Here is a 24,063-nt window from a genome sequence, read left to right as displayed (position 1 = left end):
TAAACACCTCTACACAAATAAACTAGAAAACCTAGAAGAAATGCATAATTTCCTGGACACTTACACTCTCCCAAGACTAAACCAGGAAGAAGTTGAATCCTTGAATAGACCAATAGCAGGCTCTGAAATTGAGGCAATAATTAATAGCCTACTAACCAAAAAAGTGCAGGACCAGATGGATTCACAGCCAAATTCTACCAGAGGTACAAGGAGGAGTTATATTCCAATCAATAGAAAAAGAGGGAATCCTCCCTAATTCATTTTATGAGGCCAACATCATCCTGATACCAAAGCCTGACAGAGACACACAAAAAAGAGAATTTTAGACCAATATCCCTGATGAACATCAATGCAAAAATCCTCAATAAAATACTGGCAAACCGAATCCAGCAGCACATCAAAAAGCTTATCCACTATGATCGAGTAGGCTTCCTCCCTGGGATGCAAGGCTGGTTCAACATATGCAAGTCAATAAATGTAATCCAGCATATAAACGGAACCAAAGACAAAAACCACATGATTATCTCAATTGATGCAGAAAAGGCCTTTGACAAAATTCAACAGCCCTTCATGCTAAAAACTCGCAATAAATTCGGTATTGATGGGACATATCTCAATATAATAAGAGCTATTTATGACAAACCCACAGCCAATATCATACTGAATAGGCAAAAACTGGAAGCATTCCCTTTGAAAACTGGCTCAAGACAGGGATGCCCTCTCTCACCATTCCTATTCAACATAGTGTTGGAAGTTCTGGCTAGGGCAATCAGGCAAGAGAAAGAAATAAAGGGTATTTGGTTAGGAAAATAAGAAGTCAAATTGTCCCTGTTTGCAGATGACATGATTGTATATTTAGAAAACCCCATCGTCTCAGCCCAAAATCTCCTTAAGCTGATAAGCAACTTCAGCAAAGTCTCAGGATACAAAATCAATGTGCAAAAGTCACAAGCATTCTTATACACCAGTAACAGACAAAGAGAGAGCCAAATCGTGGATGAACTCCCATTCACAATAGCTTCAAAGAGAATAAAATACCTAGGAATCCAACTTACAAGGGATGTGAAGGACCTCTTTAAGGAGAATTACAAACCACTGCTCAACAAAGTAAAAGAGGACACAAACAAATGGAAGAACATACCATGCTCATGAATAGGAAGAATCAATATTGTGAAAATGGCCATACTGCCCAAGGTAATTTATACATTCAATGCCATCTCCATCAAGCTACCAATGACTTTCTTCACAGAATTGGAAAAAACTGCTTTAAAGTTCATATGGAACCAAAAAAGAACCTGCATTGCCAAGACAATCCTAAGCCAAAAGAACAAAGTTTGAGGCATCATGCTACCTGACTTCAAACTATACTACAAGGCTACAGTAACCAAAACAGCATGGTACTGGTACCAAAACAGAGATATAGACCAATGGAACAGAACAGAGCCCTCAGAAATAATACCACACATCTACAGCCATCTGATCTTTGACAAACCTGACAAAAACAAGAAATGGGGAAAGGATTCCCTATTTAATAAATGGCACTGGGAAAATGGCTACCCATAAGTAGAAAGCTGAAACTGGATCCTTTCCTTACTCATACGAAAATTAATTCAAGATGGATTAGAGACTTAAATGTTAGACCTAAAATCATAAAAACCCCAGAAGGAAACCTAGGGAATACCATTCAGGACATAGGCATGGGCAAGAACTTCATGTCTAAAACACCAAAAGCAATGGCAACAATAGCCAAAATTGACAAATGGGATCTCATTAAACTCAAGAGCTTCTGCACAGCAAAAGAAACTACCATCAGAGTGAACAGGCAACCTACAGAATGGGAAAAAATGTTTGCAATCTACTCATCTGACAAAGGGATAATATCCAGAACCTATAAAGAACTCAAGCAATTTTACAAGAAAAAAACAAACAACCCCACCAAAAAGTGGGCAAAGGATATGAACAGACACTTCTCAAAAGAAGACATTCATACAGCCAACAGACATATGAAAAAATGCTCATCATCACTGGCCATCAGAGAAATGCAAATCAAAACCACAATGAGATACCATCTCACACCAGTTAGAATGGCAATCGTTAAAAAGTCAGGAAACAACAGGTGCTGGAGAGGATGTGGAGAAATAGGAACACTTTTACACTGTTGGTGGGACTGTAAACTAGTTCAACCACTGTCGAAAACAGTGTGGCGATTCCTCAAGGATCTAGAACTAGAAATACCATTTGACCCAGCCATCCCATTACTGAGTATATACCCAAAGGATTATAAGTCATGCTGCTATAAAGACACATGCACACGTATGTTTATTGCGGTACTATTCACAGTAGCAAAGACTTGGAATCAACCCAAATGTCCATCAGTGACAGACTGGATTAAGAAAATGTGGCACATATACACCATGGAATACTATGCAGCCATAAAAAAGGATGAGTTCGTGTCCTTTGTAGGGACATGGATGCAGCTGGAAACCATTATTCTCAGCAGACTATCACACGAACAGAAAACCAAATACCACATGTTCTCACTCATAGGTGGGAACTGAACAATGAGATCACTTGAACACAGGAAGGGGAACATTACACACCAGGTCCTGTTGTGGGGAGGGGGTGGGGGCAGGGATAGCATTAGGAAATATGCCTAATGTAAATGAGGAGTTAATGGGTGCAGCACACCAACAGGGCACATGTATACATATGTAACAAACCTGCACATTGTGCACATATACCCTAGAACTTAAAGTATAATAAAAAATAAAATAAAATAAAATAAAATGGAAAATACAGAAAGTGAGGTGGAAAGGGTATTCTGGCAGTGGAAAGAAAAAGTGGTTGACAACCACTTATAAAAAAAAAAAAGAAAATAAACTGTGTGGGATAAAAGAAAAATATTTTGGTTACACATAGACGAAAAGTGGGAGAATTTTACTAAGATCAAAATAGCTATCTTTATACAACTTTCTAAGACATACTAAAATAAGCAGATAGTTATAAAGCATTAGTTTAACTAGTATTAAACTAGCAAAATGCTCTAAGATCTAACTGATACAACTGGAACCAGCTGCTACCAATCTGAGATTTAGACAAAACTATGAGTGAAGCTGCAGAATCAGTGGTCTAAAAATGAGACTGTCATTATGAATGGCAAGTCTGCTAGAGCTAGAAGCGAAAGGCTTTATTTGGTTTCCATCCAGAAGAAAGACTTCAAGCCTGAGGGAAAAATATACAACAGAAGTTGCAGATGTTTGTAAGTCTCATTTCTTCACACAAGGTAAATGGACAGCATTTTTAACACTAAGATTATTAAACTCCATGGCAGGTCACTTTTTGAGGTATGGAAGAGATGAGATTGAGGATGGGGAGGGGGAGGTACTTTATTTCAGAAGAAAATCATGATTCACATGCGTAATTACAGAGAAAGTGTATCCCAGTGATAACTTTTGAGTCAGGAGTCTGAGAAAATTATTTTAATTAAGACCTGGTACCTCAGTTTCCTCATTTGCACACAGAGAACATTAAGATTAGGTAATTCCCGGCCAGGCGCGGTGACTCACGTCTGTAATCCCAGCACTTTGGGAGGCTGAGGTGGACAGATCACTTGAGGTCAGAAGTTCGAGAGCGGCCTGACCACGATGGAGAAACCCTATCTCTACTAAAAATACAAAAATTAGCCGGGTGTGGTGGCACACACTTGTAATCCCAGCTACTTGGGAAGCTGAGGCACGAGAATCACTTGAACCCAGGGGGCAGAGGTTGCAGTGAGCTGAGATTACACCACTTCGCCCCAGCCTGGGTGAAAGAGCAAAACTTCATCTCAAAAAAAAAAAAAAAAAAAGATTAGTTATTTCTCTACTAGAGTTGTTGGCTTTAATAGGAAAAATAAAGATCATAACACATATATGTTACACATACCACATCTGGCATTTACAAAGCATTCAATAACTACCTGCTATTAGTATGATTGTTAGAACTTTCTAAGGAAACAAGCTTACAGGCTAAAAGAGAATAATCCATTTTTTTCTATTGATTTCCTCAGTAAGACTTTCTTTAAAAAGCCTGAAATACTGCAGGATTGAGGAACATGTTTTATTTGCAATCAGACTGCTGACATGCAGAGAGAAGACAAAGGACTGCAGCACCTGGGTGGGTGTTAGCTGATTTTCTGGAAGGGTGGATTCTCAGATCTGTGACATGCAATGGTATGAGAGGTGGACTACAGAGGGAAACCTCCAGGAAGAGTCTGAGGATAACCTTGAACTCTACTTGATCGCAAAATGTCTTGAGGATGCAAATGTACGAGTAAAAATCTATCAAAGACTTTGTTGTTGGTGATGAGATCCACCTACTTCACTTGAATTCAACAAATATTAATTGAGTTGTTTCACTGGGGAAGTTCCACAAGGAAAAAACAAAGACCAATGCTTGAGGAGTTTATAATCTAAGGGGAGGGTTGAGACAGGTAATAAAAAAGAATAGAAAGCAATGGGTCACAGTAGTAAATTCTCAGTGAACGCATGCTATTACTTGGGAGGCAGTGTACTAACCTTCTTCTGGACATTATATCATGTACTGATATTAAATCTACAAAGTAAACATTTATATCACATCCATTTTAGAAGTAAACTTATGCTTAGAGAGTTTAATAATTTGTCCAACATCGTACCATTTCTATAGAGTCAAGACTCAAATAGGGATTTACTGCACCCCAGAGCAGAATTCTTAACTGTTTAACCAAGGTGCAGTTTCAAAGTGGAGGCACCTTGTTATGTGTTTCAGAGAAGGAGGGTACAGGATTAGGAAGGGAAGCTGGGATTAGGAATCTATTCCTGAAGAAGGACAAATGGGTCTTCCATCAGAAAAGGTAGTGGAGCAGGCATGCACAGGAGAGAAAGTCAACTGCACGGAGATATTGAATGAGGATAGGTTGTGAGCGTAACAATTGGTTGTAATATTAGAGAGAGGTAGGGAGGGAGGAAGATGGGAGAGACAGAGAATAAGGAGGAGGAAGAAGAAGGGAGAAAAAGAGAGGGAAAGAAAGAAAGGTGCTGTGTAGAGGAGACAGATTAAACCATTAGCTTGAGATCAAATCTCGGAGTGGTGTGTTAAATTTCTGGCTAGCAAATTTATACTTAATTTGTAGAAAATGAAGTCACTACAGGTTCTAGAATTAGGGAAAAGTGTGATAAGTGCTATGGTTTAGAAATATTTGTGCAGTGATATGTGAGACCAATTGGAAAAGGGAACCACAAGGGAGAGACTGGTACTTGAGGCAGGAATTACTAAATTATTGGAATAATCTAACTGCAAGTAATAGAAAAATAGAGGCTTGAGCAATAACTACAGGAATAAAGCATCACAACATGGGGAAATGTCTCATATATTTTGAGATGGCCTCTGCAAACAGTTTGACCAATGAATAGACATCCTGGACACAGGAGAGGATACGCTAAAACGCGCTGACAGTGTTAAGCATGAAACAAAAGGCAAGTCTGGAAGAAGGCTTATTTGGGGAAGTAGGAGTGGAGAGATAAGGCAGAGTCAGAAACGAGATAGGAATTAGGGATGAGGTGAAGGTCTTTTGTACATATTGCTTGCCATTTAAAGAGAAGTCAAAGTGTAATTTTCTTAAAAAACCACCAAACCTCTTGCTTCATTGTCTTTTTAAGATCAAAATAAGTTGAATGGTGCTTCGTAAGAGATGCATATTGTAAAACTATTTGTAGAATGTCTTTTAAATGTTATTTTTCTTTAAAGATGTTTGTGTTAATAATGAGTGAGCAGTTAACAGTTTTGCTTATGACTTATGGAGCAATGTATTGTATCCATTCAGTCATTCGCTCAACAAATAGGTCCCTATTATATTCCAAGACCTGAATTAGGTGTCAGGAATCCTTTGGAGGATTCAGTCTTGCTTGGGAGAATGAGAAATAGTTACAATAAACTACAAGCTGTGTAAAAATGACAATGATAATGGCAATAGAAATTAATGTTTCTCCAGCCTTTCATTTTGCATTGTGCTAAGTCAGTTGTCTGTACTGTATCTCATTTAATCTTCACAATAATCTATGTGATGATGATATCAATTTGCCTATGAAGATACATATTAAAGAAGTAGTGTAATGAGTCCAAGATTACACAGGTAGTAAGTAGCAGAGCTAGTGCTCAAACCCAGGACTTATCTAAATCCAAAAGGTTTGGAACTAAGGGATGGTTTGATAAATTCTGTGGTTTAAAAAATTTTATCCAACAGTAATATGTGGGAATGATTAGAATAAGGAGAAACTGATATTTGACAGAGAAGTTAGGTTATTATAATGGTGTAGCTGAGGGATAACAAAGGCTTGAGCAATGATTATAGAAATTAAACAGTTTCAAGACATTTTGAGATAGACTATAAATAATTTACTTAGCTTCTATGTGGATGCGTGCCCAAAGTCCTATGCATGGGCCAAGCCCTGTGGGATATGAGATTCTCCCTGCCCCAGGAGCATATGGACCATGTAATTCAGCGAGAATTGGCTTCCTAATTTCACTTTAACTGTTTTTTTCATCTCATACCAGCTAGAATCAATGTCCTGTCTTAAAGCTGTAACCTCCAAGCTTTCCCCCATGCATTCAATGATGTTAAGATTGTTATCATCCTTTCCCACTCCAGGGTCTTAAAGTGCTGGGAATTGCACTCACTCTACTTTCTGAATTTGATATAAAACTGATTTTAGCTGCACTTTTATACGAGAAGTTTCCTAGCCTTAGTCAGGTAGCATGAAATAAAACACCAAGGCATCAGGGAATGTACATGCGATAGGAATGTTTGAAACAGTGGCTTTGTAGACAAGAGTGGTGGGTGTCAATTAAGTCTGTAGTTGTCATTTAATTGCTCTGAAGTGCAGTTCTTTAACCTACAAAAGGTGATAAAACTCATGTGAAAAGCCCGTTTTGATAACCAAATTACACACATATTCATAAACATTTTTAACTAAAGAATATATATTCTCTCTCTATATATATATCTCCTATATATATATATATATCTCCTATCTCTCTCTCTCCATGATTCTATTTATCCTGATCTTTCTTGTAAAGTAAGAACAATTATAAACTATTAAAAAAACACATCAAATTGAAATAAATCAGATATTCTTATTTGCATAAGAGAATACCTCAATGTGTCCTTAGTTTTTGGTGATGTTAGTTCTGTCTGTACACCATTCATAACTTCTCTCTCTTCCAAGTTCTGCGTGGAATCCTATAGTGAAACAAAGTCATAAACATGTGATGCTATGCATATTGAATTGAAAATTTGAATAAAATATCTCAATACGGGATAGTAAACGGCTTTACGCTGGATATATACAGTATGCTCTAATGTCTTTGAAAACTGGAAGCAGGTGTTAATCTTTTCGGTGCTTTCAATGTTCTTTTCTCTCCTGTTTGGTTTCTGAAATGCTCAAATGCGTCATGTATACAAGGCAGTATGTTAAGAGCTTTGGAATACTTCATTTAGCTTCTTGCTACTCAGCCATAGGCTTTTGGGATTGAGTGTTTTAAACCAGCAACGAAAAGAATACCGAAGGGGAGGCTCTGGTGACAGATGGTGATATATTAGCCTTAAGGTACGTACTTGCTTGCCCCCACAACATTAAATATAAAGAAAGCAAAATCCATGAAAAAACACTGCTTGGCAAAGTCACCTCTGTCAAAGTCAGGCAGAAACACTGCAGGAAGAAGAAATCCAGAATTCTTACTTTGTCATGAAATTTGATTCTGAGGATAATCTTCAGAGAGAGATTCAAATTGCCCATTTAATTTCTAAAATTGTAAACAGGCTCCCACTACAGAAAGGTTAGAGGGTCAGAGAGGCCCTGTATTCCAGGACAGTGGCAAAGTTGTACTGGATATTACCCAGAGAAGCAGAGGAGAGGATGGATTCTAGAAAGCATGCCTGATGCTGCTGCTTCCTTATGGAGGACATTAGGCCTCAGAGCTGTTCGCTAACAGGGAATCTTGTGGACACCCCTCTCTTCACAAGTGGAGTCACAAAAAAGTATTGTTAGACATGGACTCTGGTTTCACCAAAGCAACAAACCAGATACAGAAAGACTTATCAAAAATCCACACTTATAAACAGCATTTATGCATCGAAATGCATTATTGCAACAGAGTAAGGAAGACAACATACAAGCTTAAAATGCATTATTGCAACAGAGTAAGGAAGACAACATACAAGCTTAAGAGGCTGGACATGAGTATATTAGGTTATTATCTTTTTTTTTTTTTTTTGAGACGGAGTCTCGCTCTGTTGCCCAGGCCGGAGTGCAGTGGTGCGATCTCAGCTCACTGCAACCTCTGCCTCCTGGGTTCACACCATTCTCCTGCCTCAGCCTCCGGAGTGGCTGGGACTACAGGCGTCCACCACCACGCCCGGTTAATTTTGTTTTTGTATTTTTAGTAGAGATGGGGCTTCACCATGTCAGCCAGGATGGTCTCGATCTCCTGACCTCGTGATCTGGTTGTCTTGGCCTCCCAAGTGCTGGGATTACAGGCATGAGCCACCGCGCCCAGCCAGGTTATTATCTCAAGGAAAGTAAGACATAACTGCAACAGAAGGACTTTGTTGTAGTGAACTGAGTTAAAAAAAAAATGTCTCTCACTTTTAGATTGAGTAGCAACATTTCATGCAGGGGTTGGTAGTTTTGTGAAAGACTTGGTCTATACTAGACTTTTTAAAAATTAATTTTCCCCTTTTCACTTAGATAAGAAAGAATTTCCATAAGGCTAAAAAACACTTCATGGTTTAAAGTACCAAATTTTAAAAGATGATGTTTTTGAAAGCTTTCAAATATTCATATTATTATGAAGGGCTTGATATATGCTTACAGATAAATGGAGACAGGGTTGAGCAGGTTACAAAAATACTTAGGTAGATAATTTAACATAATAGTGGAACCTGTGATTATCGTGCATGTCAGGATATTTGATGACCTCATTTTTGCCAAAATCATTAACTTTCTTATCTGTTTCTCTTACACAGGAATGAATTTGTATCTGGTTCTCTATATATCAAGCACATAACACCAAGAGTTCATTGTATTAATTTTTAATGTTGCATAATAAATTATTCCACAACTTAATACATTAAAAAAATAAACATTTATTATCTCTCATAGTTTCTGTGAATCAGAGATTCAGAAGTAGCTTAGCTGGGCAGTTCTAGAGTTGGATCTCTGGTAAGTTTGCAGCCCCATGTCTGTGGGGCTGCAGCTATGATCATTTAAAGGATTGCTTTAAGATGATTTTTATTTCTTACAACAGCTTTATTGATATGTAATTTACATAAGAGTCACCATTTTAAAGAGTACAATCAAGTGGTTTTCAATATATTCAGAGTTTTGTAATCACCACCATCTAACATTAGAACATGTTTATCACCCCAAAAAGAAACCCCAAACCCATTAGCAGCCATTCTTCATCCTCCCTTTCCCCAACAGGCCCTGTCAATCATTAATCTAATTTCTGTCTTAAAAGAGTTGCCTATTTTAGACATTTCATATAGACAGAATCATAAGACATGTGGCTTCTTTCACGTAGAATAATAATGTTTTCAAAAGCTCATCCATTGTAGCATATATCAGTATTTTACTCCATTTTATGGCCCAACAATATTCCACTTTATGGATATACCACATTTAGTTTATCCATTCATCAGCTGGTGAGCATTTGGGTTGTTTCCACTCTTGCCTATTATGAATAATGTTGCTATGAACATTTGGGTACAAGTTCTCGCGTGAACATATGCTTTCAGTTCTCTTAGGCGTACACTGTGGAGTGGAATTGTTGGTCATATGGTAACTCTATGTTTAACATTTTGAGGAACTGCTGCACTATTTCCCACAGGTGTGAATAATTTGCCATGATTCTTACCAGTAATACATGAGGGTTTTAATATGTCCATAGACTTGCCACAACTTATTTTTATTTTTATTTTATTCATTCTCATGGGTATAAAGTGATATGTCATTGTAGTTTTGATTTGCATTTCTGTAATGATTAATGATGTGGAGCTTCTTTCCCTGTGATTATTGGCCATTTGTGTTTCTTCTTTGGAGAAATGTCTAACAGTATGTCTTTTTATTATTGACCTGTAAAGAGTTCTTTAAATATTCCATTTACAAATTTCTTATCCAATATATGATTTGCAAATATGTTTTTCTGTTGTTTGGGTTGTCTTCACTTTCTTCATGTGTCCTTTAAAGCACAAAAGTTTTTTATTTTAACCAAGTCCAATTTATTTATTTTTTCTTTTGTTGCTTGTGTTTTTTGGTGTTGTATCTAAGAAACATTGCCTAATACAAGGTCACAAAGATTTACACCTTTGTTTTATTCTAAGAATCTTACACAGTGTTGGCTCTTACATTTAGGCCTATTATCATTTTGAGTTAATTTATGCACATTGTGTGAGGAAGGAGCTCAAATTCATTCTTTGTATGTAGATATCTAGTTGTGTTAGTATCATTCATCGAAAAGACTGTTTTTTATTCATTGAATTGTCTTGACACCCTTACAGAAAATGAATTTCCCAAAAACATAAGGGTATATTTCTGGATCCTTTGTACTTCATTCATTGATCTATACATGTCTATTCTTATGTCAGTACGACACGGTCAATTATTGTAGCTTTGTACTAAATTTTGAAATCAGGATGCGTGATTCTTCCAAATTCATTCTTATTTACAAGATTGCTTTGGCTATGGTGGGTCTCTTGCATTTCCATATTAATTTTAGAATCAGTTTGTTAATATCTGGAAAAAAAAACAGTTGGGTTTTTGCTAGGGATCACATTGAATACAAAGATCAATTTGGAGGGTATCGCCATCTAAGCATCATAAAGTCTCTCAATCCATGAACAGTTAACAGTGACAATTAATTAAAATAAATATTCTTTTTAGTTTTATAATTCTTTGTGGGATGTATCCTCAGGGTATCAAAGAAAAAAACTGTGATATTTGCTATAAAGTTGTATATAATTATTGTTGCCTCTGCACCATACTCTAAATGGAACGTTCTTGTTGATCCCTAAACAAGGTAGAAAAATAACATATTTTCTGGCTCAAATCAACATTATGCAAGGTTAAAAAATGAATTTTTCATCTAGTTCCAGTTAGATAGCAAGTAAAGGTTCTTTTCATATCAACAACATACTTAATGCTCTGAGTATACGGAAATGTCAATTACAATTTGAAAGTAATATTGGGCCAATTACAATGTCATAATCTGCTCAAGGGTAATTCTGAACTGACTACACATTTGGAGAAATCATGTCAATAACTACAGACTTGAAAAAGAATACACATTCACAGACTTATATCTCCTATTATTATTAAGACAACATCAAAAACACTTCCCTTGCCACAGCTATCAAAAAGGGGTAGTAACTATAGTTTATCACCTCAACTAATGAGCAGTGTTTGTCACTTGCCAAGATCATTTCCACATACTGCACTAACAAAATTCTTTGATATTCTCTGAAGATGGGGCAGGCAGACAGATGTTTAGGGCATCCTGTAAGGACATAAAGCCAATTTCAAACTGACTTCAGCAACACTGTAGCTGTGCAGTGCTTCAGTACTTATCGACAAAAGCAGTTTACCTCTTAACAGGGTACATAAAATCATGTTTTCCAAAAATTACAAAATAATTTACAAACAATAAATTAAGAATACTTAAGCTTTTCCTTCACTAAATTATATGGTAAAATGAAGTCATGAAATTGCACATGTCTCAAGATGAAAATATACTTTTCCTCATTGCTTATTTAAATGACTTTGAAAAAAATCTGTAAGATGACTTTTAAATTTGGAAGGAAAGGTACAAAAACAACCCTGATTATGAAGAACCAGAGAAATAAACAATTGATGCCAAACAGCTACCATATTTCTTCAGCTTTAGGTTTGAGAAATAATAATTATGTGATTTCAAACCCTCAAACTTGCCTCTAGAAAACATAACAGTTTGGAAGCGCTATAATTAATTTTATTAATATGATTATTACAATTTCTATTTTTAATGTTAACACAGAAGCATATAATCAGCTGTATGATATAGAACGTATAGAGTTATTTCAAAATTTATTTTGTCTCCTCTTTTGCTCAAATGACATGGCTTTACTCTCTAAAATAAAGTTCAGCAGGAGATTGTGTCCTGTCAACTGGTCAGAGACCTTTAAGAAGTTTGCCCTTCACCACTTTCATCAGAGCAGGCAGCAGGCAGATATATGTGGCTCTCACAGCAGACAAGTTTAATTACTACATTTTTTTTTAAAGCAAACGTTTTTAGCAACACTTTCAGGATCACAGGAGCATTTCTGACAGCCAAAATGAGTTGGATTTAAACATCACCGCACTATTTTTAGCTTTAAAATCAACACTCCCATAATTATTCCCAAACCAATTAGCAACAGCTGGAAAGTAAAGGTGTTTACATTTGGTTAGCACTAGTGCTAACAACTGCAAGTGTTCACAGGCTGGATGAAAGGGGCCAGGCACCAAGAGGGGCAACAGTCTCTCCAGGGGTAATCATGGTATCAGCACCAGGCTATCATTTCATATTTCACAGTTAGTACCAGTCACTGATCTCATACAAGAATGTGCATTCATTATGAAGCACCACTAGGTTATACATGTCCAAAGAAACTTAACACTCTTGATACTTTTTCTGGAAGAAAATGCTCAATGCATTCCCAAGTTCTCACTGAATTTCCCTGGTCTACTGTAGCTACAAAACGAAATTAAAAGTAGTTTTATTGCTCAATTTTTCATCTCTCAGATGAGAACTGAAATAGCGGTCCTGTCTATCAACAGGTATCTCCCTCTGACTTACAGGCGATCATACATGGCCATGATTTTCCCCCCTCAGTGAATTTTAGCTACATTGAAAACCACTTGCCCATAAAATTTAACTGCAACTGAATTATGTTTCAAAAACTCAGGTGCATTTCAAAACAAGATTTGCATTCTGAAAAGTCAACTACAAGTTTCTTTTGAAATTGCATATGAATGTTAGAATGAGAGTAATAGAAACATTACACAGAGAGGATCTGAACATCAGGTTATGTGCCTGGTGCTCATACATAATCATAATGTAAATTTTAAAATTAAAATTCTGGGCATAATTCCAGAATATTTGTTTTTACTTTTCAGAACAAAAATATCTGTGCTAAAGTAAAACAAACTGCATTTGATAAGCACACATGAAATTAACATGTGATTGTTAAACACTGTTATTTTCAAACTTCATATATATTTTTATGCGTTTGGCAATGCCTTGCCATTGGAAATCTCTCAGTTGACTTCAAAGATACCATCCCTAAATGTTTCAGTCTTAGTAATTAATATGCCTATAATTTACTACACACACACACACACACACACGAACACCAGTAGACTTTATACCTACATAGCTAAAATCGGCATGACAATTAGACATATAAAAGTGCTAAATTAAACACTGCTTAAGAAGAACTGTGTTTTATTCATTTTTATGTCTATTCTAACAGTGGTTCTCCAACTTTAACACGGATCAGAAGAATCGCCTGGAGTCTTGTGAAAACCCAGATTGCTGGGCCCCGCGCCCAGTGCCTGAAATTTTGCTGCAGTAGGTCTAGGGTGAGGCCAGAGGGTCTACAAGTTTCTGATGCTGCTAGTCCAGGAACCACACTTCAAAAACCACTGCCTTAAAGTAACTAGTACAGATCTGAGACTCAGGAAAAATCCTAAAAAATATTAACCAAGCCAGGAAGGATGGTGTTGACGAGTGAAGCCAGTTCACCCATTTTACAGCTAAGGAAACTCAGAGGCAGAAAGCTGACATGACTGGTCTCTTTTTACATGTTGTGTTAGTGACAAAGCCAGAATCTAGGATTCTTTTTTTTTTTTTTTTTTTTTTTTTTGAGACGGAGTCTCACGCTGTTGCCCAGGCTGGAGTGCAGTGGCGCGATCTCGGCTCACTGCAAGCTCCGCCTCCTGGGTTCACGCCATTCTCCTGCCTCAGCCTCCTGAGTAGCTGGGACTACAGGAGCCCGCCACCGCGCCCGGCTAATTTTTTGTATTTTTAGTAGAGACGGGGTTTCACTGTGGTCTCGATCTCCTGACCTTGTGATCCGCCCACCTCGGCCTCCCAAAGTGCTGGGATTACAGGCTTGAGCCACCGCGCCCGGCCAGAATCTAGGATTCTTGATACTCAGTTCAGTGTTCTTTCTGTGCACCACAATAAATACTTGCTGACTTAGAGAATGCTGACCTTATTACTTATGTTATGGATTCTTTTATAATGACAGCAACAAAAACCTATAATAATGTCTTATATACACTTTACCTTTCTTTCAAAGATCTCAAACTATTTCACATATAACTAGATGTATAGCCACAACAATCTAGCGGATTTCTTGGCATTCCTATTCCAATTTCATACTTGAACATATGCAAGACAAAAAGATTAATATCTTGTCGAAGAAGAAACTGAAGGTCAAAGAAAGAACCAAAATTTCTTGGGACCCCCATTTCCTAAGAGTCAGTTTTGAAAGCAAGCACGTTAACTGTATTTACCTTGTAATATCTCTTAGTTGTTGATTTCAGGCAAAGAGGGTAAGGAAAAGATACCATATTATGAAACAGTCAGAGAAATTATTTATATGAAAGACTATCAAGTTTTTCATTATTCTAGAGATTATGCTCTAATAATTGCATCTTTAAAATAAAAAAAACCTTTTATGGAACACAATTAATTAGATCATAAATATTCTACTAACTAGTCCCATGCTAATCCTGGGAGCAGGTAAAATCATTAACATTAAATGACTAGCTCAAATCCTCAGCTTATAGAGAGCACGCACACAGGGTGCTCATGCTCATTCACAAACACACTCTAAGTCATGTGGATAAATTACCTGAATGCATATGGGATAAAACTGGACTCAGCATAAACAGTTCTGAACTTTGTAAAATGCACTAAAAGTCTACAATTTTCAATGGACTGTTTCTACAGAGATTACGCAGTTGTGGATTATGTGCTACAGAGGCTAAATCCCATTGATAATTAATATAATCAGGGTTGGCCACACCTTCTCTTCATCCGGTGTGTCTGGAAGAGATGCTGAATGGTTTTCATAGGTTTAATAAAAAATTAATTTAAAATGAGTAAAGATCAAGATACAGTAACTGAATTCTGGTCTAATGCAAAAGAGACACAGATTCTGATATAAGTTCTATCACTGCTTTGCCTGGCGACCAGACACATCATCTCCTGACCTTTACTTCTAGTTTCTTTACACTGGGGATAAGAAGATTTTTAAGGTCCACTCCAAGCATAAAATGTCATAATGCACCAAATAGTAAGGCAGGCAAACTCCAACTGAATAAACATACATATAAAAATTCCCCAACAGATCAATTAAGAGGTATTCATTTGGCTAAATGTTTTCTTGGAGAGCTTCCCTTGAGAAGCACTCTCAGAGTAAATACACTTTTATACTTTCTTAACATACTAATTTTTATACAACTTTTGAGGAACAAATCTATGGTATGAAGTATACCTGAAAGAAAACCAAAACCTTTCCTCTATACCCCTACTTCTTTTTTATTTTCCTATGATCTTTCCTTGGATATTTTTTCTTCTTCTCATTGCTAATAATCAGCACAGTTGAGTTCACTGTTAAGATTTCTCAGTATTCTGATTTAGATTTTAAAAGACCAGTGAAATTTTTATAATAAAATTGTTATAAAATATACCCTTTACCTGCTGGAGTTTGTCTTTTTGTTTGTGTTTGGTTTTATTGCATATTTTTGGTAAAAATGTATAAAAGTTGACTTAACCTGATACCAGGTGTCAAAAGACAGCTGTGAGCTTTTAAAAAAGGCAGAGGTGATGGTGGGTAGAGAGGGAATTCTGTTTCACTTGTGAGATTTGAGTGGACCAAACACATTCATCCATCTCATCGAGGTATCAAAAATGAAAATAACTATTGATGTCAAAATCAACATTTCATCTGCTCTGCTAATCTTTCAACATAAGGCTAACACCAGTTGGTGCACTTCTCCCTACACAAATATGTTGAAGTAAAGGCTGCTTTAAAATCTTCAGAGCCATAGAAGTTCAGAAGTTCAACAAGGTAATTCTGCAACCCCTCTTTTATTGTTCACTGTTTCTTTCTCATATTAAAATAACACATTTCAAAAGTGCTGAATAGAGTGTAAAACAATTTTTTTCAAATACAAGACTGATATAAACATGTTCATAATCATAATTCCTATTTATAATTGGATTCTTTCCCACATCCAGTTATAGCTAATTTCCCCCTAGTTTTCCTATATCATTAAATATATTAAAACTGCTTAAGCCCAGCTCTTAGATACACAAAGATAACGTTGTTTATTACTGAAAGGGTGAGGATATTGAAAAACAGCAATTTCCACAAGGTCTGTTTCAGATCATGCTAAATCACAAAATGTATGATGAAAGGTATTATAAACATCCTTCTTTCATTTAATCTATTTAAACTATACCATCTTCTCAAATATTTAGAATCCAGGTCTGTCAAAATGGACATTTATATGGTATTAGGGCTTCATTTGTAACTCCAAATCATCACCTAAAGCTGGTAAATAGAAAAAACTTAAGGAAGTTGGGATAATTCAGCAATTACCAAGCATTTCTACCTTAACCACTTCCATTTTGCTGACTGAAATACATCTCAATCAAATTTGGCTCTAGTAAATATCCCATATACACTGATGTAAACCTTTACAAAAGCCAGGTTTGGTTCAGAGAGAGTAGTGATAAAAGGCCACACTATTAAAGCAATTGTTTCTTTTTGCACACGCATTTCACTCATGCCAACACAAGCATACATCCCTGCCGGGCTTCACTATGAAAATCTTCAGGATGAAAATGTGCTGTAGAAAATTTTGAATCCACAGACCAATTCCATAGCTGTGTCATGAACAGGGTAAAAAAGAAAAGGAAAAGAAAAGAAAAGAAAAGAAAAGCACACTGATCCATATGTGTGCTTAGTTTGGTAGTACATTTAGAAAAAAAAAATCTCAAAATTTAGGAAGCCAAAACTGTGTTAAAGAATTTTTTTATAACTATTAGATAGAGAACCACATTGACAAGCCATCTTAGTTCATGAACAAAGCATGTTCAAGGACTTCTTGAAAAGGTCTTTTTTATTGCCTATCCTCTATAAGCATTTCACCCTCTTCTCACGCAGACTCAAACCTCCCTGACTTTGCCATGTGCATCTGTCCCTCTCCTATGACCTCCATATATCTTCCCACACAATCATTTCGCCATTCACTTTGTCATTCTTGCATTTCACTTTATGACACCTTTATCGGAAGCCTCTAGTTTCAAAAAACAATTTCACAGCTTATAAGACCTACTGAAAATAAACAATTTGGGGAAGGGTTTTCTTCAGACAACCTAAGAGGCACTTGAAGCAATCCTTACCATGACTTATGTGAAGAAGGAGGAACAGCGGAAGAGTAAAAAACAACGGTATGGAGAGAAGTAGGGTGATCCAGAGCCGGCTACACCATCGTGGGTTCTTACAGCATGTGGAAACACAGCTTGAAATGAGGTGCAGAGGTCTGAACTGCTGAGAGCAGCTGTAGTCATGGGCAGCAGTCAGCAAAAGGTTTGTTTGTTTTTTGAGCAAGGGTAGAAACACAACAAAGAGTTAGGAGAGACTGTAAAAGTAGCTATAGCCAGACCAGAATATGTTCTGATCACACAAGGAAACCACCATGCATTTCTATTTAAATACAAATGTCTTAAACTTAAAACTACACAGTGCTTGAGGGTTAGAGGGATGCACTGTCCCATTAAAATAATCTATTGGTTATCAATAGCTAAAATGTAAGCTCCAAGTAGGCAGGCAGTGGTTTTTATCTGTTTTGTTCACCAATATATCCCCAAAGCCTAGAACAGTGCTTGGCAAAGCAGAGATGCTCAACACATGCCTAGATACACCAGTTTTCTAGAACACCATTGCTTGCCTGGCGAATATCCAGCCATTCATCCCTTCACACCCAACTCAGTATGAGCCACTTTCTCCCTGAACACTCTGCATGGACTCAATCTTCCTTTTCAGTGCCACTTTCATGCCATGTGCAAGCTCTGTCATGACATTCATTGATCTCGGGGTAGGTGATGATTTCTTTACAGATCTGTCTGCGTTGATTGGTAGTGAGAGCTTTCAGGTGGGGAATGAGTCTCATCCATCTTGGTATCCCTGTCACTTAGCACAGGTCTGAAATACAACAGATATTCTACTTACAAGGGGTTTACTGGGTAAAGAAATCTGCTCCTTTTCCTTAAAGAGTCTAAGTTAACTTTCAATAGAACCTATATTTATGATGTCTAGAGTATTATGCTAGACTCCATGTGCAGAGTATTGTGCTGGACTCTGGAGGGATTCAAAGATGAATATGACAATATGATACTGTCTCTGCATTCGAAGTTGCAAGCCAGCTGGAATCATTGCCAGAGGCATCTCTGGCAAGAGAATTTAAAGTGCAATTGAAAGCTAATCTTTATTTATGGATTGAAATAATTGAAGTAAAAGAGAAAGCACTGATTTGTACCTGGCTGGTTATGTTTCTTTATATATGCTCCTATATTTTATTTATTATAATGCAATTTAAAATGACTTTCATTATTTATCAAATATATTTAAACCAATATTTAAAACCAACTAAGTTCCATAATGGCTGGAAGCTTGAGTTAATCACGTTCTCACCAGCTGAGAAAGGAAACTTCCATGCTGAAACCTCCAGATCCTGAACCTACAGACTAGAAATTGTTGACCAGCGTGGGCCACTGCGAGCAAGGCCCACCATCTCAGCACATCTTCTTTGAACCTCTTGCTCGATATTCCTCTCCTCTTCCAGCTATCTCATTTCTTTAGACTTAATAATGGGTCACGATAGAAACAACTCTTGGGGCAACCGTCCTTTCCCATTGCTCCTCCTTCTTTCGGCACTTCCTTAGCCTTCAAGGGTGCATCACCTCCCAAATACCTCCAAACTCTTCTCCTCCTCTGTTCCCAGGATGCCCTGGAACTCTTTCATAAGCTCAAGAACTTCCTTAAGTATTGTCTCCGCTACTTTGATGTAAATGACAATAAACTTTCCCCAAATAAACTACTTCCTCGGCAACTCTATGAAGTGAGTCATGATCATTTTCTTCACGCTGCTCACTCTCATCCTGGAGCTGTTTCTAGAGAAGAATTTCCTGTTTCCTCCTCTGGAAGCTGCACCATGCTGCTTTATCATTTCCTTCTCATTGTCCACACCTGTTAGTCTCCAAGTTGGTCCTCCAGCACTTCCTCTTACTCTATCATTTTAATTAATATTTTCTCCCTCTTTCATGCCTTATCTTTCACTATCATCCTGGGTAACATCCATATCCACAGGCATCTTACACCTTGACCTCACTCAGTACCTTCTCCCTCTAGTAGCCTTCTGCTTTAGGAACTCTGTAGTCAAAAGCAAAACTGAACATGGGAATTCAAGGGAAAAGTTTTTGAGTAACGCTCATTATTCAACAAAAATATATCATCAAATGAGAAATAACAGGGTTAGCAAACCCATAAACAAAACAGCAATCATTCAGTTCACAAGCCCTTAATGAGGGTCCCCTTTACTCCAGTGCTAAGCACTGGAGATACAGAGATGAAAAAATTTGTACACTTTTTGTTCTCAAGAGTCTATTCTGGGGAGTAAGGAGCACAGAGGCTCGAGAGAAGATACTAATGAATAGCCCCTCTACTGTTCCCCTTTGCATGTTCTATAATTCAACTCAACTGAGCACCAGCAAGATCCCAAGAAAGACACCACTATTCTTTCTCTAACCTCACCTCACTTCCAAGTGTAAGATAAGAACTGATATGTAGCTGCTAATCCAAGCCTGTATCTTTGACAGAATTGTAAGAGACTTGTAGCACTGAAATGATGATAAATGTTTTCACAGACACATCCTTAAACAGTGATTGCTCTATGGGACCATATCTAAATAAGGGAGGTGGTGGTTGCTAGAAACAACAACAACAAAAAGCCTGAGTGAATGTGGGGAGGATATTCTAATGGCCACCCTCCTCATCTATTTCCCCAAGAAGGTGCAGAAAAGTGAGAGGACACCAATGCTGCAACCTTTTCTGGAGCCTCTTTGAAAATACATCACTCCACATACAAACCTCCCAGTGTAAATGATGCAGTTTGTGCCATGGCAAAATTATGAATTATTACAAGCTCTGGGCCTTTGGCTTGCATGTAGTACATATATATGATTTCAAATGTTGAATCCATAAGTACTAAACATCTTATGTTCTTAACTTCTATTCCATTTGTTGGCTACTTTGGGGTTGAAAAACTTCAGCCTCTAACGCTTAAATCTCTTCCACTAACCCTGCACAGGCAATTACTAGAATAACTAGAAGCAGCCAAGGTGTACCATAATCAGATTGCTTAATTTACATATTTATAACTGCTTCTATTAGACAGTGATGATTTAATCCAAATGTCATCTCTGGATTAATCCTTGAATCCCATTCAGACTCAACAAATGGGCTTGCTTAGTTGGGCAATTATTTGGGGCCAAAAACTTATGCAATGAAAACTGGTAGCGGATGAAATTGGTCGACTGTTGACACGTTCTGATTGCTTTTGCCTAAGAGCTACAAACCAGCTTCATAAGGAACTTCCCCACACTAACAGGCCAATCTTTTCCCATAGCCTGTGTGTCACTGCCTGTCTCTCTCCACCTCCACTCCCAACAGGCTCCAAGAGCACAGTATCTACACTCAGTAAATCCTCATGAAGATTGACCTGGCTTCTAGCTTATAAAGTTGGAAGAAAAAAAAGCCATGTCAAAACACCTCCAGTTGTCTGCCTGAGTTTTATTGGCTTCGTTTAGAGTGGATACTTATATTTACTGAATGACTGAGCAAACCAACTTACCCAACCCGTCATCTGATTGTGAAGCTGACTGCAGCACCACACTCCCTAGCAGAGGAATGTGGGCCAGCACTCCTTTTCACAATTGCATGCAGAAATAGCAAATCCCAGAGAAACTGTTGTAAATACTTGGATCTTTCCTGAACTGTATTTTTAATATGTTATAAGAACAATAGCAAGGGATGGTTAAAAACATACATGAAGCAGTTATGTTTCAAACCTGTAACAGATCACTTACTGAATGCCACATGACACAATAAAATAGTGTCCCAAATGGAAAAGAGGAAATCTTTTTAATCAAATCTTCCCTTGGTCTGAACAAAACAGAGATTTTCATTTCATTCCAGTTACGTTAAGGTTTCTCCAACAGCACTATGTCCAATCACTCCGCCATATCTAATCAGTGATGCAACCTCACACGTTTAGTGAACTCCCAGGGTTGCACAGAAAAGTGCATGCTTCCTGGCAGACAAGAGTTTTTAAGCACAGTGGTGATGCAAAAACTCTGCTCTTCTCTTCTTGTTACAAGGGAAATACTTCTGTAGCTGAGGGCACTCCGGTGATGCACCTCTACAAAATACAGCAAATGACCTCTTCACTTGTGAGGCGATCAAAGCAGATTAAAATCACAGCATTTAACAGCTCTTCAGAGGGAATGGCAACTGGACACAAAAATGATAGTTCTATAGAATTAAACATATTGGTTAATTTTCATGGATGACCTTCCTCTGAGAAAGGAGCAAATTACAGATATGACAATAAAGAAAAAAACCTGGTTTTTATTTTTTCTTAAAGACTGAAGTACATGCATGCAGAAACAGTAAAGGGTTAGGATATCCACTGGGTGCAAAAAAAGTTGAACAAAATAATTGACTCACTCCTACCCTTGACTTCAGGAAATGGAGAATCAACGAGATTTCGGGCTCAGATTTGCCATCTCACCAGAAAGGAGAAACAGAGAAATGGCTGGTTGTTTGGCGGTTGGTGTCTAGCACTAGGCTAAAGTGCCACGGACAGTGAAAGGAGCCAGGATATGCAATTTGTTTGCTGACCTCCAACTTTGCCCTCCTCAGTTAGATGGTCAGATATGTCCCCATCAAGGTGGCACGTATTTTGTGAGTAAGCACAAGGATTAAGAGCTTGCAGAAAGAGTCGGGGAGGTCGAGGTGGGCAGATCACCTGAGGTCAGGAGTTCGAGACCAGGCTGGCCAACATGGTGAAACGCCATCTCTACTAAAAATACAAAAATTAGCCTGGCACGGTGGCAGGTGCCTATAATCCCAGCTACTTGGGAGACTGAGGCAGGAGAATCGCTTGAACTCTGGAGGCAGAGGTTGCAGTGTGCCAAGATCATGCCATTGCACTCCAGCCTGGGGAACAAGAGCGAGACTTCATCTCCAAACAAACAAACAGCAAAAGAAAAAAGAAAACAAAAAAGAAAGAAAAAGAGAGTGCCCATGAGTTACGGCCTCACTGCAGGGCGGGTACGGTGGCTCACGCCTGTAATCCCAGCATGTTGGGAGGCCGAGGCAGGCGGATCACGAGATCAAAGATCGACACCATCCTGGCCAACACAGTAAAACCCCGTCTCTACTAAAAAAAAAAAAAAAAAATTAGCTGGGTGTGGTGGCAGTTGCCTGTAGTCCCAGCTACTCAGGAGGCTGAGGCAGGAGAATTGCTTGAACCCAGGAGGCAGAGGTTGCAGTGAGCTGAGATTAGGTCACCACACTCCAGTCTGGCGACAGAGCAAGACTCCATCTCAAAAAGAAAGAAAGAAAAAAAAGACAGTCATAAGTGTTGTACAATTCTACATACTTTGCACTATGATTGGCAGTCATTCCCATAAATCTCTATTATTGACACAAAGAGGTTGAGACCAGGAGACAGAAAGACATACAAAGGAATAGAAAGGGGACAGTGTAAGTCAGTAACTCTTTTCATTAATGTGACATGAATTTGTCTCACTGTTTCCAGAGTTTTGCCCAAACGTAGCAAAAGTTGAGGGTTCATTTTTACTTAACATAGTTTTCTCTCCCTCTGAATTTTGTGGCTATGGTCCAAATGGTTTAAGACAGAGCAAAACTGGTTGGTTTTCTTTCCCATTATTTTTCAAAGCAACTCAGTCATCCCCCCAAGCCCAGCTTATCACATTTTACCCTATTATTTTAAAAAAGAAATACAACAATCTATTTTCCTTCTGTCCACTTGGATTGAATAATTCAATCCTCAATGTACTCATGCATCTAGACCTAGTCTTATCTTATTTCCTTATTTATGCTCAAACTCTGTCACATTTTAATCTTTCCCTCTACTCTGTACAGTTGTCAAACGCATCACTGAGTATGTTTCTATCATGATCCTCAGTTTCCATAAGGGTGCTAATGATGACTTCTCAGTACTGGAAAGACTGATGACTGCCCATGAGTTATGGCCTCACTGCAGGAACTCAGTCATCATTTGGATCGCGGTTGCAAACTCTTTAGAGCCTCACACCATTTACCTGTCTCTGAGAATCACATTCATCTAGATGCCACTGCACAAAAATAGCTTTCAATTTAAAACTGCTGTGAACTAGAATAATTGGCTTAACTCTGATGTCCTTATGATTACACTGTCACATTAGAAGATGCACTTTAAGTATTTCTTTGGTATGACTTCCGATCAACACATGATATTCACATGGAATGATCCAACACCCATTCTGTTTGAATAGCTATGATGGTCAGGGTCACTTCAAGCCTGGTAGAGCTGTTTGTCCTTTTTTAAATAATATTATTGGTGATATAATTTTGCCATTTGAAATGTCTAATACTAACACCAATGAAATGGTGATATTCATCCCAGGTTGACTGCCCCATTCAAACCACCACTCTTCACAGACTTTTTACTTTCTCAATCTACTTTTCAATAAGGTAACATCATTTCAAAAAATTCTTCACTTCATCGCATTCATTACTCTCATTTGTAACAGTCTCATTACATAAACAGGTTTTATAAAATGTAGACAATCTACTAAAATATTCCAAATTTTGTCCATAATATT

General features: G+C 37.7%; 1 protein-coding gene across 5 annotated transcripts in view; it reads right to left on the bottom strand.

Moving 5' to 3' along the window:
• Window positions 1–24,063, bottom strand: part of PARD3B (par-3 family cell polarity regulator beta) — a 1,095,296-nt gene that overhangs the window by 522,041 nt on the left and 549,192 nt on the right. For all 5 annotated transcript variants that reach the window (XR_001484068.4, XM_005574020.5, XM_005574021.5 and 2 more), the window contains exon 5: window positions 7,173–7,258. Coding sequence is in view for 4 of the 5 variants with exons in the window: in XM_005574020.5 (XP_005574077.3) it covers window positions 7,173–7,258 (86 nt within the window). In the remaining variant the exon portion in view is untranslated. The remainder of the gene's footprint in view (window positions 1–7,172; window positions 7,259–24,063) is intronic.

Source organism: Macaca fascicularis, chromosome 12 (assembly GCF_037993035.2).
Source record: "Macaca fascicularis isolate 582-1 chromosome 12, T2T-MFA8v1.1".
In the NCBI taxonomy this organism is placed as follows: Eukaryota; Metazoa; Chordata; class Mammalia; order Primates; family Cercopithecidae; genus Macaca; species Macaca fascicularis.
This window is presented reverse-complemented; position numbering and strand designations above follow the sequence as displayed.